General features: G+C 35.1%; 1 protein-coding gene across 2 annotated transcripts in view; it reads left to right on the top strand.

Moving 5' to 3' along the window:
• Nucleotides 1–13,765, top strand: part of CDH7 (cadherin 7) — a 104,542-nt gene extending 90,777 nt beyond the window's left edge. For both annotated transcript variants that reach the window (XM_008704831.1, XM_040632446.1), the window contains one exon: nucleotides 13,176–13,765. In XM_008704831.1, the coding sequence (XP_008703053.1) occupies nucleotides 13,176–13,669 (494 nt within the window). In that variant the 3' untranslated portion in view covers nucleotides 13,670–13,765. The remainder of the gene's footprint in view (nucleotides 1–13,175) is intronic.
• The last annotated feature ends 2,435 nt before the right edge of the window (nucleotides 13,766–16,200 follow it).

Genomic DNA, 16,200 nt, shown 5'->3' with positions numbered 1-16,200 from the left:
CCCCCAAAATATGAAATTTTACTTTGTTGATTCTTGAATCTATGCCATGCTCTCCCTTGGTGCTGCACCTGATTTCGCCCTGGGTCTCTCGTCACCCTCCTGAATTAAGGCAATGACCTGTCTCTACCAGACCCAATCCACCAGCATCACAGGCAGACTAAGCTTTTGCAAAGCAAATGTGACTATGACACACACCAGCTTAACATAAGATTTCCATGGCTCCAGTGGTCTACAGGTGAAAATCACAGACTTTCTATGGCCTAACTGCTCTCTACCATTTCAACCTTCAGCCAAATTGCAGAGCTGCTCTTTTTCAGACTCATCCTGCTTCGTCTTACCTGCTCTTACGTGACTTGCTCCTTCTGCCTGGAACAACTTTCTCCCTTCTTGCTTCGGAGTCGAGGTTGGGTGTTGTTTCTGCGTACCCCATAACACCTTGTGTATACCAGAGCATCCTTCGTGGCTGACTCACCTGTTTCATTAGTTTGTCTCTTTGTCTGTCTGCTCCCGTAGACTCCTGCTTTTAGAGGCAGGGGCTGAGTATTATTTTATCACTATGTATGTAGCCATAAAATGCTGATATGACATGTAGAGGGCATGCCATACCTGCATGCCGAATGAGACCATGAATGATTTGAATGTATTCATTAGTGGAAAAGAGGGTTTGATTTTATTGTTGTCCTTATCCATAAGTACTTTCTCCAAGGGGCGCAGATTTTCCCATTTCCTAAGATTATATGATTTTAGGGCATTTTGTCTGAAATCCAGCCTGTCTCCTCATTTTTTTCCTATAAAGTGGATATGGCACACACTCAAATTATATTTTTGGGTTGATAGCCCTGGAGATCTATAAGGGCTCAAGAAAAAAAATCTGAATATATGATTTTCTGAATCTATCTAAAGATAGAGAAAATACTGCAGTAGATATTTCAAGGATACCATATTTGTTGTTAAAATTCTGCTTAAGTTTTAGTTTAAAATGCTATCATTGATATCTAGTTTACCTCATTCACATGCTTGGATTTTATCAAATATAAATCTTCATTTATTCTTTGTGACTATAAATAATAGAGTAGGTTCATAAGTACAAGTTCAAATTCAGGCCTTCTGTGACTGAGGATCTGCATATATCTCTTATTCCACAGCACACAGATCCAGACAAAATGACAAGTTGAATTCTCTCATCCTTTAGATCTTAGCTTAGTTGTCACTTCCAATGACCTCCGTCTTTGATCACCAGACTGCACTAGTACCCGTGTATTTTTCCTCTCATTTCACTTTTTAAAACATAAATTATTTCTTTGCCTGAGACATTTCAGAAGCATCAAATGTACTTACATAAAATCCAAATTGTTCTCATGGCCCACAAAGCCAGACATGTTCTGACACCTGCTCACCTCTTGAAGGTATCAGGCCATCTAATCCTTCACTCATCCTGTAGGAAGAACCACACAGCTGCCTTTCCATTAGTTTCAAACATGCCACCCTGTTACTGAAAGATTTTTCCTAAATCCCTGTACCTTTTGGGCTCACACTACCCTTGATAACCAGCTTCAGTGTTTCCTTCTCAGGGGGCAGTCTTAACCTAGTGATTAAATTAAGCATGGTTCACAAACATGATTCTTTGTCTTTTTAATTGAAGTATACTTGACATACAATATCCTATTAATTTCAGGTGTACATTCTAGTGATTCAATATTTTTATATGAAATGATCCCCATGATAAATCTAGTTACCATATATCACCATATAAAATTGTTACAAAATTATTGATTATATTCCCTATACATTACATTCCCATGTCTTGTCTTATAACTGAAGGACTGTACAACTTAGTCTCCTTTACCTATTTTGCCTATATAGTACACCTATATAGTCATTCCCTACTCTGGTAACCCACAGTTTGTTTCCTAGGAGTCTGTTTCAATTTGTTTTTTAGATTTCACATATAAATGAACTCAGTATTTGTCTTTCTCTGAGATATTCTAGACGCATCCATGTTGTTGCAAATGACAAGATTTCATTCATTGTTGTGGCTGAGTAATATTTGTGTGTAGGTAGGTGTGTATATATACATATATGTATACATTATATGTATAATTATAATATATATATATAATATATAGAGAGAGAGAGAGAACATACAGTAGGGAGATTCCTCAAAGCATATCTCTTTGAATTGGTGCTTTCATTTTCTTTGGATAAACACCCAGAAGTGGAATTACTCGATCTTATGGTAGTTTTTACCTTTTGAGGGAACGCCATACTGTATTCTGTAGTGGCTATACCAATTCACATTCCCACCAACAGTGTGCAAGGGTTTTCTTTTCTCTACACCCGTGCCAACACTTATTTTTCGTCTTTTTGACAGTTGTCAGTCTGACAGGTGTGAGGTAACGTTATGGTTTTGAATGGCATTTCCCTAGTGATTAGTGATGTTAAGCATCTTTTCATGCTCATGTTGGCTATCTGTATGTCTTCTTTGGAAAAATTACTATTCAAGTTTTGTACCCATTTTTAATTGGGTTGTTTGCTTGTTTGTTTTTGATATTAAGGTAAGTTCTTTTTATATTTTGCATATTAACCCCTTATCAAATATATGATTTGCAAATATCTTCTCCCATTCAAAATGGTGCCCTTCACTGTGCCAAAACTTTGATGTATTCCCAGTTGCTTCCTTTAGCTTTTGTTACCCTGCCTGAGGAGACTGGTCCAAAAAATATTGCTAAGACCAATGTCAAGGAACTTACTATGTTTTCTTCTAGGAGATTTATGGTTTCAGGTCTTCCTTTCAAGTCTTTTAATCCATTTGGAGTTTCTTTTTGTTTATGGTGTAAGAAAGTGGTCAGGTTTTCCCAACACCATTTCCTGAAAAGACGGTCTTTTCCCTGTTGTATATTCATGCCTCCTTTGTCATATATTAATTGACTGTAATTGTGTATTTATTTCTGGCCTCTCTTATCTATTCCATTGATTTATGTGTCTGTTTTTGTGGCAGTACCATACTGTTTCGATTACGGTAGCTCTGTAGTATAGGTTGAAATCAGGGAGCATGACACCTCTAACTGTTCTCTCTCAGGATTGCTTTGGCTATTTGGGGTCTTTTGAGGTTCCATATACATTTTAGGATTCTTTGTAGTAATTGTGTAGAAAATGACATTGGTAATTTGAAGGGATTCCATCGAACCTGTAGTTTGCTTTGGATAGTATGAACATTTTAAAATAATTTTTTTTTCCAATTCATAAACATGGTTTATCTCTTCTTTTAATTTGAGTCATCGTCAATTTCTTTCATCAGTGTCATAGTTTTCAGAATACAGGTCTTTCACTACCTTAGTTAAATTTATTCCTAGGTAATTTTTAAAAAGATTTTATCCATTTATTTTGAGAGAGAGACCAAGTTAGAGGGAAGGGTAGAGGGAGAGGAAGAAGCAGAGCTGGGAGCCTGATGAGGGGCTCAATCCCAGGACCCTGGATCATGACCCAAGCTGAGGGTAGACATTTAACCAACTGAGCCGCCCAGGCACTCCCTTAAGTAATTTTTTTAATGAAGTTGTAAATGTGATTGCTTTCTTAATTTCTCCTTCTTGATAGCTTGTTATTAGTGTAGAGAAATGCAACCTATTTCTGTATGTTAATTTTGTATTGTGACTTTTACTAAATTCATTTATTCTGGTAGTTTTTGGTGGAGTCTGAGGTTTTCCATATACAGTATCATGTCATTTGCAAACAGTTTAATTCTTTTCCAATTTAGATGCCCTTTTTTTTTTTCCCTTGCCTAATTGCTATGGCTAGGACTTCCTATACCATGTTGAATAAAAGTGGCAAGAGTGGATAGTATGGACATTTTAAATGTATTCCTGCCTTTTTCCTGATCTTAAAGGAAAAGCTTTTAGTTTTTTACCCTTGAGTATGATGTTAGCTGTGGGTTTGTGATATATGACCTTTCTAATGTTGAGGTGTGGTTCTTCTGTACTCACATTGTTGAATTTTTATCATAAGTGGATGTTGAATTCTGTCAGATGCTTTTTCTGCATTTATTGAGATGATATGATTTTTAAACTTCATTTTTGTTAATGTGGTATATAATGTTGATTAATTTGCAGATGTTGAAACATCCTTGGCATAAATTCCACATAATCATGGGGTATAATTCTTTTACATTTTTTAAGGTTTATTTATTTAGATAGTGAGCAGGGGGAGGGGCAGAGGGAAAGGGAGATAAGCAGACTCCACACTGAGCAGGGAGCCTGGGACTCGATCCCAGGACCCTAAGATCATGACCTGAGCCAAAAATCAAGAGTCGAACGCTTAACCAACTGAGCCACCCAGGTGGCCCATGGGGTATAGCTCTTTTAATGCAATGCTGAATTTCGTTTGCTAATAGTTTGTCAAGGATTTTTGCATCTATTTTCATCAGGGATATAGGCCTATAATTTTTTTTTTATGACTTTAGTTTTGATATCAGGGTAATGCTGGCCTTGTAAAAGGAGTTTGGAAGCATTCCTTCCTCTTCATTCTTTGGAGAGTTTTTTAATTACTAATCCACTATCGTTACTTGTAACAGCCTATTCAGATTTTCTGTTCATAATTCAATCTTGAAAGGTTGTGTTTCTAGGAATTTATTTTTTTCTAGGTTGTCCTATTTCTAGTGTATAATTATAGTAGTCTGCTAGGATCCTTTGTATTTCTATGGTATCAGTTTAACCTCTATTTCTGATTTATATGGGTCCTGTTTTTCTCTAGAAAACTCTGGCTAGAGGTTTATTGGTTTTGTTTCTTTTCAAAAAAAAAAACAGCTCTTAGTTGTGCATTGATCTTTACTATTTTTATGTCTCTATTTAATGTATTTATACTCAGATTGTTATCATTTCCTTCCTCTTCTAACTTTGGAATTTGTTCATTTACTACTTCTCTTAGATGTAAAGTTAGATGGTTTATCTGGGGTTTTGAGGTAGGCTTGTATCACGTGCTTTAGCTCTCCACATGTTTTATTTTTCTAGTTATCTTGTGATTGATTTCTAGTTTCACACTGTTGTGGTCAGAAAAGATACTTGATATAATTTCAATCTTCTTGAATTTATTGTAACTTGTTTTGCAGCTTAATGTGTGATCTAGCTTGGAGAATGTTCAATGTGCACTTGAAAAAAAAAGTGTAGTCTGAAGTTTTTAGATGAAATGTTCTCTGTATATCTGTTAAGCCCATTTGGTCTAATGGGTTGTTTAAAGCCAATGTTTTCTTATTGATTTTTCAGTCTGGATGATCTATTCATTGATGCAAGTAGGGTGTTAAAGTCCCCTTACTATTTTGTATTACTGTCAATTTTTCCCTTTATGTCTGTTATAATTTGCTTTATATATTTACATGCTCATATGTTGGGTGCATAGATATTTACAAATGTTATATTTTCTTCTTGGAGTCAGTTCTTTTTAAAGTGTATTTCGTCTAATATGAGTACTTCTCCAGCTTTATTTGGATGGAATATCTTTAGATCTAAAGTGAGTCTTTCGTAAGCACCATATAAATGGGTCTTGTTTTTATCCATTCAGTCACCCTATGCCTTTTGATTGATTCATTTAGTCCAGTTACATTTAAAATGTATTGATAGGTATATGCTTGTTATTTTACTGTTTTTATAGTTCTTCTTCTCTTGATCTCTTGTGGTTTGATGGTTTTTGGATTGTTAGGTTCTTTTGTAGGTTTGGTTTTGGTTACCATGAGGTTTACATATACCAACATTATATACATATATAGTAGTCTGTTTTAAGCTGATAGTCAATTTCCAATGCATTCTAAAAGTACTATGTTTGTACTCTCCCCCACACACATTTTATGTCCTGATATCATACTTTACATCTTTTTCATTTAATTTTCATACGATTTTTAAGTGGCTGATCCATTGTCTTTATTTTTTAGTTAATGGCCTTTTCCACTTAAAGAGGACATTTTAACTTTTCTTGGAAGTCTGGTTTAGTGGTGATGAACTCCTTGTCTGGGAAGTAGGGATCTTGGGCACACTGTGCTGGGGCTTAGTGGGATGGCTAGAGCTAGACCAGGTTTGACCTGGGGGGGGGTGGTTGCTGGGCACGCCATGCTTGGGGCACCTTGGCCAGGGACGCCAAGGTATGTTCCCCCAACACCTGCAATTCTTTATCATGAAACCTGTGTATTTCTTTTGTGGCAGTTATCACGATTTGCTTTGCTCAAATTTAAGAACATCTTGAGAGTACTGATCTTAATTTTTCTTTTTTTAAACCAATGTATTCTTGGGGCCTAATGTAGGAAATGTAGGAGGAAAAATATTTTGGAATGAATTTGTAAATAGTATTTATCACATTCTGTTCATTTTCCTCTTTTTGCCCCATATTTTAAGCTTCTCTAGAATAGATTTGATATCTCTATTATATAATTCAAATTTTAGCAAGATCCAGAGGAATAGGGACTATATTAAGATTTTATTATAGAAATTTATCATATATGACCTGTTATTGTGCTTACTATACATATGTATTTTTAATTTTACAAATATAACTCAATCTTTATAAAATTACTATAAGATAGTTTCTATGAGTTAAGTTCTATTATCCCCATTTTGAAGAGGAGGAAATTGAGGCAGGGCAAAGTAAAATATCCTATCTAAGCCCACATATTCAGGAAATAGAGGCAAGGAGTCAGTGTAAAGGTGGGTTTAGGCAAGGGATTTGAGGTACACTCCAGGAGTTACACTATATAATAATTGGTTCATTAAGGTAGTGAGATGAGCAAGAGGTAAATACAAGGAGAAAGTTAAGTTAGAGTCCAAGATGACCTGGAAGTTTCTGGTTTGGGTATTCTTTTGAGAAAAGAACACAAGATAGAAACAGATTGTAGTTAATGGATTTAAATCTGCAAAGAGACATTTGGGCAGAAAGTGGTTAGAGTAAAATAATATATGGCAATTATAATTTTTAATTGTTACTAAGTATTTACTATATTCTAAGCAGTCCATATGTTTTTATTATCAGTAATTATGACTAGTCATTTATGAATATGGTCTGACTTTATTCAGAGAGATAGATGGGAGAGTTATATGTCAGAGACCTCACCAATTGCCATATATAGAAAATAGTTGAATTCCTGGGTTTTATTGAGCTCATGTTGAAAGAGTATTGGGTGAAAAAATTTGAGGAACATTTACCCTAGGTATTACCTAGAGAAGAGAGACCACCAGACCATAATTTGAAAGGAGAGAGTGAAATGTTTAATTTTAAAATTGTAAGAATTCCTGTAATAGTCCATTAATTCGAGAAAACTCACCCATATCATGTTTCCTGGTTGAAGTCCTGTGTCAAATATGATAGTCATGCCATGTAAACTAAGGGCTGACTGGTACCCATCGGATTGGGCAGATGTTAACAAGACCAGTGGTGATCTTAGTCTGATGGGAAAAAAAGAAAAACTCAGATTTAGTTTCAGGGCAATCAGGATATAAGAATGTGGAAATATGAAATAGGCTACTTTTATAAAAAGAAAAGTCAGTAAAATTGAGTGTAGTTGAAGATAAATCATGGGAAAATTTTCAATGACCTGTTTTTTGGTGAAAGTATGGAACTCTGGTATAGCTCCAGGCATGGAGAAAGTGGTGGGAATTTGGAAGTGACACTGAAAGGAGTTGAGATGTTTCTCTATCATGGTTGTTTCTGATGTGAAGCCATCAAAGTTCAAGTTCAAAATTAAAATTCGTGAAAATTAGTGCCAAATGGAGAAAATGTAACAGTTTTAGTAATATTTATGCAAATCAACAGGATCAAAAGACAGTGAAGAGTTAAAAAGAAACAAAGTTACTGAAGAGCTAAATTCTACTCCCACATGGATGTGGGTAATCACTTATAATAAATTGCTGAACTTGGATACAGATTGTACTAGCAGATTTTTCATTTAGAGTAGGTCATTTTTCAGTTACACCTAGTAGACACAGTAATAATTGTAGTTAATAGTTGTTTCACTGTTCAATATGTCATTTGGCAATAAAATTTTATAGTATACCTTAAGATCATACACAATTTAGATTTTCTAGTATTTTTGAATCTTTCATTTTGTCCAGAGAAATTTATTATGATTTGCAAGTGTGAACCACATATGTAATTTTAAAATTTCACGTAGCCTCATTAGGAAAACTAAAAAGAAGCAACTGAAATAAATGCTAATAACATATTTAATGCATTAGCCAACTATTATAATTTTAACATGTAATCAATAAAAATATAGTTTAACAATTTTCTTGAACATCATGTTTATTTTACACTAAAAGCACATCTCAGTTCATGTTTCAAATAGGGATAGCCACACTTCAAATGCTCAATAGCCACATGTGGCTAGTAGCTACCATGTTGGATAGTGAAGATTTAGACAAACATTTTATTGACCAATAAATTCTGATTATTTATAGAGACCATAGAGAAAATAGGTGACAGTGGCTTATCCTTCAAGTCTTACCTCCATGTCATCTCTTGTGAGACTTTCTCTGAGCATCCTGGCCAAAGCATACCATCCCATACATATTTACCTAGCATGTGTTATATTGCTATATAATTATTGCATTATATAATAGTTACTTTTTCTTATATAAAATATTGAACTTCACAATGGCAAGAGTTATCTCCAACCCATACTTTATTTAAATCAACAAATAATTATTGAGTGCATATTTACTATCAAGTATTGCTTTTTGTGCTCAAGATATATCTATGGGGAATAAAATCACTGACCTTATAGGGATTACAGTTGCAGAAAATCAATGTCCAGTAAAAAATGTTGAATTAAAGGAAATTTAGGTTTTAATTTTTGGTGGGTCTCTAAACAATAGGTTAAACTTAAAGTGATGTTTAACAAGTATAAGATCTTGCAATTTGATTTAAAGCAAGAACCTTTTTATAGAGTTTTAGGATGCTTCTGGCTTGATAATAGTTCACATGACTGAGTGGTTTTAAATGAATTGACTCAAAATTTGAAATAAGGGAAATAGTTTTTCTTTAATATAAGTAGGCTTATCTAGCAGTGGTACCAATTTATACCACATCTGCAGAATTCTGCCTGCTTCTGGGGACCAAAACTGAATATTGAGAATTCAGACATTTGCAAGCTTAGAAAATCCAGTGCAAGGGATTCAGGATGACAATGAGGTATTGAATTCAGCAGCTGAGAATACACTGTAAGTGCTTCTGGAGCAAACTTGGATGACTTTTAAAGTGTCTGCTGTCTTTAAGAAAATAAGATACTTGATGGTGGCAGTTCATTGGAGAGGGGGCTTCTTAATTGTGGGGACCAATAATGTTGTGGTTAATCTCCAGGAAGTATGTTAGGTGGGACTGAAGTACTTTCAAGATGATTAAGTAAAAATGGACATGTATCAGTCACAGACCACAGTGATGTGGAGAATATAGGGGTCCATTACTTTATAGTATGCTGTGGGTTTTACACTTCTATATCTTTCTTTATCTTCCCTTTTATTTCTTTCAATTTGAGAGAATGGTGCTCTTCTGGTTTGCATGCTTCTTTGCACCTGTGTCTGTACTTTCTCACAGTGAATTGCATTATGTTTTATACTGTATTTATCTTTGTAGATATATAGCTACCAAGTTTGAGCTGCTTGGATGCAGGGATCCTGTTATGATTTTGCCAATAACTAGCACTATTGCCAAATAACTGGGATACTCAGAAAATGTTGGAGGTTAAAGAACTGACTTCTAAAACAGAAATTTAAGTTAACAGTGTGCTTTTGCTGCCGCAGTTGTATTCTAATTGCTTTCTTAACATCTTCGCTTCCCTTCTTCCTATCCTAAGTCCACTCAGAATGATTTAAAAATACATATATATATGATACCATGCAGTCCTTAAACCAAGAGGTTATCTCCCACCTCTTAAATGTATTCTATGTATTCTTAAAAATACATATATACATATGATCATATCATGCAGTCCTTACACCAAGGTGGTTATCTCCCACCTCTTTCTTTACCACCCAGCCTTGTCATCTTTGCTAACTGCTTGATTGTGCCAAGTATAATCTTCCATGACACCTCTCCACCCCCAGCCTAGCCTCAGCCTTCAGGGACATGTAAATCTGCCTTGTGTGGATCTGTTTCTTCTCCTATAGACCTTTAAAAGATCATGTTTCCTTCTTTTGGAATAATTATCACAGTTCTACTTTAACATTTAATTCTCATTATTTAATAGTCTGCCCATTTCATTATAAGTTCTATGAAGAACTGTGCTATGCTTTCGTCATACCTAACACACATTTGTTGACCATATGTAAATTCATGACCAACCAACACATTGTAAGTGCCACCTGTCTAATCTTTTCTGTCTCCACTCAGAAGTATCATCCATATGACAGAAAAGACATATGAGAAAAACCTCTTAAACTATATAATCTTGTGCTTACTTAAGCAGAAAATATTCTTTTTAATACAGGGATTATCTCCATAGACCCTGAAGAGCACTTAACACTTGTTCTACGTAAAGGTTAAATTTTATTTTTTACATGTGCTCATGTAGTTAGAAATTAATATTCTCCTAAGTCATTGAAATGTTAAATTTTCTAACCTTCTAAAACACTTCATTTTTCTCAGCTTCAGGCAAGATTGAGAAATAAAATAAACTCTATAAGATATTAATATCCTTAATAGGTACCGAACCTGTGTGCCGACACACCTATGGGTTCTTTCATGTTTCACTTGTACTGAGCGCTATACTTGTCAAAAAGTAAGTTTATCGGTAACATGAAAATACATTTACAATAGAATATAAGAAATAACTGTTTTATATGTTAAACATAAAAACATAAAACAATCATATATATAATATATAATAAATGACAAGATTCATTATAATTAGAGGAAGGAAAGAGATTTGAGAATTTTGAAATATTTTGCCTAAATACGGATTTAAATTAAAAGAGTATCTATTATGTAATCTCTTACTCCCTTTCTAGCCTCATTCACTTTCAGGCCCGTTTCATTTCTTGCATCCTCTTGCACTCGTTTCGATATTTGCTCCCCCTCAATTCTGCTTCCAAGCTGGGTAACAGATTTCTCATATTCCTGCCTCCACCTGTCCACCCATCATGATTCTCTCTGATACTCATCTTTCCATTCTCTCTGACTTCTCAAGAAGTATTATTTGGCCCCTGTTTCTTTCTGTTGCAATTACTTTTATTTTGGGGAGAACTATGTAAAAAGTTTCGGAAGCTAAAATCATGAATCTAAAATGTTATTCATCTCTATGTCTTAAAATTTACTGATGTGTCTTTCTCTAAACTAGCAAATATCACTTGCACTCTCAGCTTGTATCTCAATTATCTTCTATGGAAGCACTGGGCTCATAGTGTCCTAGAGAGTGCAAAGGTTTGGGGCAGATGGAAGTAGAGAAGACTTCATTCCCACCTATTGCATTTCATTTCAATGACCATAGGCAGGTCTTTTCACATGCCTAAGACCACCACCAAACAACAACACACGTACCCCAGAGAACTACCCTGAGCGCCGAATGATAGGTCCTATTTACAGACATTCACTTTTCACTTTGCTGCCTTTTCTGTCTCATTTAATCTTTCTTTAGTGCACGTGCCTTGCCGTATATTTGCTACACCTTCTACTTTGCTTGTTAACCTAATTTCATTGGGTTAGAGGAGAAATTTTGAGTTCACGTTCTTGGTTGGCAGGAGGATAACAATGAAAATTTCTCTTTGGCGCACAAAGAAGTTCCTGCCACTCTACTAACTCTACTTACATTATGCCCCGATCTCTCCAATTTACCTTGGGAACATTTGTCTATAATTATCACATGTGGTTAGGCTCCTTTAGTTCGAGTTAACTTGCCCAAGATCACACAGCTAATATGTGAAAAGGCTGGACTTCTATCCAAGGCCATTTTGACAGCAAAGCTATATATTTTGTTTTCAAGGACCATGCCAGAACATTACAACAGAAAGGCCTTATTTAAGTAAGTACTTAGATTTTTTTTAAGCAGATTGAGGTAGAGGATGAGATATGTCCCATCTAGTCATTGCTTGTAATTATTCTGAATTACAGTGACGTCCTTCTTGGCTTTATATTTTTTATTTTCAGATGTATTCTTAATGCCAAACTAAGATACTTGAAATATAAATATTTCAAGTGTCTTTTAAAAAACAGGCTGAGAGTAGTGGGCCCTTTGGGCCTTTTAGATCTTCAAGAAAAAAAAGTTGGCTGATGTAATACAAAGGTAATTAAATATAATTCTTTATGTTTTGAACCCCAAAATTCAAGAACACTTTTTTTTAAACTTAATTCAAGTGCCCATGAAATCTGATGTGTTTCCAATTCAGCTTTCAGTCACCCATAGCCTGAGTGAAGCAGAATCTTTCTTAGTAGCGTATACTTATTAAAAATACAAAGAGTGTATTCAGATGGTTTAAACCCAAATAATAGCCAGTGTATCTGGTTTCCTTTGCTTTCCAGTACAACCCTGTGCTTTATTATTTATTAATTTTGATAAATCTCTCTTTGGCTAAGCGGAAAATCTCACATCCTCTCTCTCCAGGTAGAATGTGTAAAGACCAAGTTCAGTATTTCATCCTGAAAGTGAGACTCAGTTTACCATAGAAAAGCTTTTACTCTTCATATATGGCCTGACATACTGGGTTTTATTTAACAGTGGAGTTTCTTAGACAGGTACTAGGCATTTCTTCAAAGAACCTGGCCAAATGCTAAAATCCATTTCCTTCTAAAATTGCAGTTGTTAAATTAGACCTAAAACATTTATGAATGTCACTTTGCCTTTCCAGCAATTAAGGAGTTCAAAAAAAAAAAAAAAAAAAAACGCTTTGTGTTGCATAGCTTTGAAATTATTATATTTATCCTGAACTGGCCCTTCAATTTGCTCTAGCAAATACTTCGGAGGTTGCCTTAAAGAGGGAGATATCAGTTCTGAACAGGTGTGGAAAAGGGTTTCTTGATGTATAAAAATGTCCTGTTTTAAAGGCATTTTAGCAATTTCAGCCCATCTGCTGTGATTCTGTCATGCAAGTAGATGGCCGACTCATTTCTCTTTAAAGGGCAGGAAATCTGTCAGTCAAGATCGCAGGCCTAATTTCACCATGATGGGGGGCAGTTGGTGATTTACTGGAACTGACCCTGTCTCCTTGTTTTAGTGTTGATCCTCCTCATCGTCACCATGAGAAGACGGAAAAAAGAGCCTCTCATTTTTGACGAGGAGCGAGATATCAGAGAAAATATCGTGAGATATGACGACGAAGGTGGGGGAGAGGAAGACACAGAAGCTTTCGACATGGCCGCACTAAGAAATCTCAATGTCATCAGAGATACCAAGACTCGGAGGGATGTGACTCCAGAAATTCAATTCTTGAGTCGACCAACTTTTAAAAGCATCCCAGATAATGTCATTTTTCGAGAATTTATTTGGGAGAGACTGAAAGAAGCCGATGTGGATCCCTGTGCTCCCCCCTATGATTCCTTGCAGACGTATGCATTTGAAGGAAATGGCTCAGTGGCTGAATCACTCAGCTCCTTGGATTCCATCAGCTCAAACTCTGATCAGAATTACGACTACCTAAGTGACTGGGGGCCTCGCTTTAAACGACTCGCAGATATGTATGGAACCGGCCAGGAGAGTTTGTACTCATAGCCCCGGAACCTTAATTTGAAATGTACTGAAGAAAAAGTAAAAGCAAAAAAACAAAAACAAAAACACCCACTACGTACAGAAAATGAGAACTCGACTTACTAGAAAAAACGGTTGTAAATATTTCTCCATTTTTAACTGTTTAGGTTTTTGCCTTGGTGAAGCATATCTTCATTAGACTTATCCAAGGGACTGCACTGACCACAGACGTTGAGCATTTGAAGGCTTTTTGATAAAACGAAATGCTCAGTGGTTTGTGAATAGATAGCAACTCTCAGATACCTGCAAAGCACCTAACCTTGATGAGTATGTAGTGCCCTGTGTTGTCCGTGAACCAAGCGTGGCCTGTACATACCTTCACGGTACTGCCGGTGAGAAGAACAGAACACGATGTGCCATTGAAAAGTCCTGGAACTTCTTCCATATCAAAACTTGGGACAAATTTAATTTACAGTGTTGTTTTTAGCTTGCTAGGTCATAGAATCCAGCAGAAGTTTATTGCTGTTGGTTGGCAAATATATTTCATTTAGCAATATATAAATTCTTAGAAAATCCTCCCCAATCCTTCAATACAAGCCAATAAAATTTGGTTTAAGGCAACATAAACCGTTGTTTAGCAAATAAATTATGAAGTGTTCCAAATAAGAAAAAGGTAAATCATTCTTGAAGTCTGCAGTCGTTTTGAGATGCTTGTGTAGGTATGAAAAAAGTTGCTGTCTATTCATTGATTTTTATTATCTCTTCTGATTTATACAGGAGACTATCTTTCCTTTTTTTATCTGACACATGGTGTTCTATTTATTTTGGAGCTCCAATCTCCACTACATTCAGGTCCATCTGACTGCCTCATAGCATTAAGCTCATCAGAACATGCTGATTTTTCTCCAGTCTGAGCTACATGAGGGAAAGGAAGCATGGAAATGGAGAAAAAAATAGCAGAACAGTTGAGCCTTGCTGCAGTTCACGTCTCCGAAAGGAGCACAGCGACCAGGACATATAAGTTGTTCATCTGAGCCATTAGAATGTACCAAACAGTGGAATAAAAGATTTGTATTTTAGAAAGAAAGATTTCAGAGAGAATTGAGATTTTTTTTTTTCTGATGCAAGAATTATTTTTGAAGGTCTATATGCTCCAAAGACTTTTGAGACTTTGTTTTCCCCAGCCTCTTTTGCTGTAAACATATTGAGTAAAAGACATTTTTTTACTATATCTTAATGTAACATTATAAATTTCAAAAATCCATCTTTAAATTCTGATGCAGATTTGTTCCTCAAGAATTTACCAAGCAATGTAGGATTTCTGTGCTGGTTTAGATGGGCAGAAGTGAGGAGAGCAATTTCCAGTGATCACATGTGTTTAAGTTTGCGATGGGCTTCTTAGAATTTTATGATTAAAATAATCTTTCCACCTCTCTTTTTCCTAGAATAGTACTAGTTTAATGTGCATCTATTTCAACAAGAATGGATTTTTTTTCTTTCATTTCTCCTTTTAAAAATTATTTATTGGGTTCCTAGTAAATCTACAGGTAGTGGATACTGTATAGGAAATTACATTTTAAAAGTGCTTCTTTCTGAAAGACACTGGAATCAGACTATCAATATTTGGATTACATGAGGAGAAACCAGGATTCTATAAACCTACAGCTCATCTCTAGAAATACAGTACATGAAAGTGGCCTTCAGCTTCATCAAAATAAATAATTCAATAAGTCTGATTATCTGCAAACAGTCCTTTCATTTGAATGGAGTTTTGTAAACATTGTTTCAGGACTAGATAGATATGCTTCTTGCTGGATTAATATACATATATATGAAAAACTCGTAACAGTAAAAGGTTCTGTTCATGACTTTTAGTCACATGTGTAAGCTTTTCAAATAAAAAAAAAAAACACAGTACACTTACCCAATTCAATAAAAGCAGAGTGTGGTTCAGGAATTATATAGGTGTGAAATCAGCAAGGTGCTGAGAAAACAGTTTTGTAATAATCCCCTTGTCTGCAGGAAGATAAAATAGTTTAGTACATTCGGATTATGATGTCAAAACTGCTGATTGTTGCACATATCACTAAATGGAGGTTTGAATGTATTTTAGAAAAGAAATATATAATAGTATATATATTTTTTTCTTGTTTTTTTTTTCTTTTCATATTTGCCAGTCATAGATTGGGAAAAGAAAAGCTCAAATTTAAATAAAGATTTGAAATTCTTGCATATACCCTTTTGCTCTTTTGTGTGTGGACAATTACATCAATACAGTATAAACTTGATTCAATGGTATTTTTAAAAAATGCTTGAGATAGCTGAAAGAATGCCCCTAATTCAGATGAAATTTATATGAAGTACTCTAGCTAAGCTTACCTGTAATGGGGGTGAATTGGTTATTTTAGTTTTCTTTTTTCTTTCGAAATCTAATGCTATGTATGATTATCTCCATAGTACTTGAGACACTGGAATAGTTGATTGATAAAATCAATGTTAAACCTTGGTAGAACATTCTCCAAAAACATTTATATAAACAGCTATTATCTAGTTAC

The sequence above is a fragment of the Ursus maritimus genome, unplaced genomic scaffold, assembly GCF_017311325.1.
Source record: "Ursus maritimus isolate PB19 unplaced genomic scaffold, ASM1731132v1 scaffold_18, whole genome shotgun sequence".
Classification (NCBI taxonomy): domain Eukaryota; kingdom Metazoa; phylum Chordata; class Mammalia; order Carnivora; family Ursidae; genus Ursus; species Ursus maritimus.
This window is presented reverse-complemented; position numbering and strand designations above follow the sequence as displayed.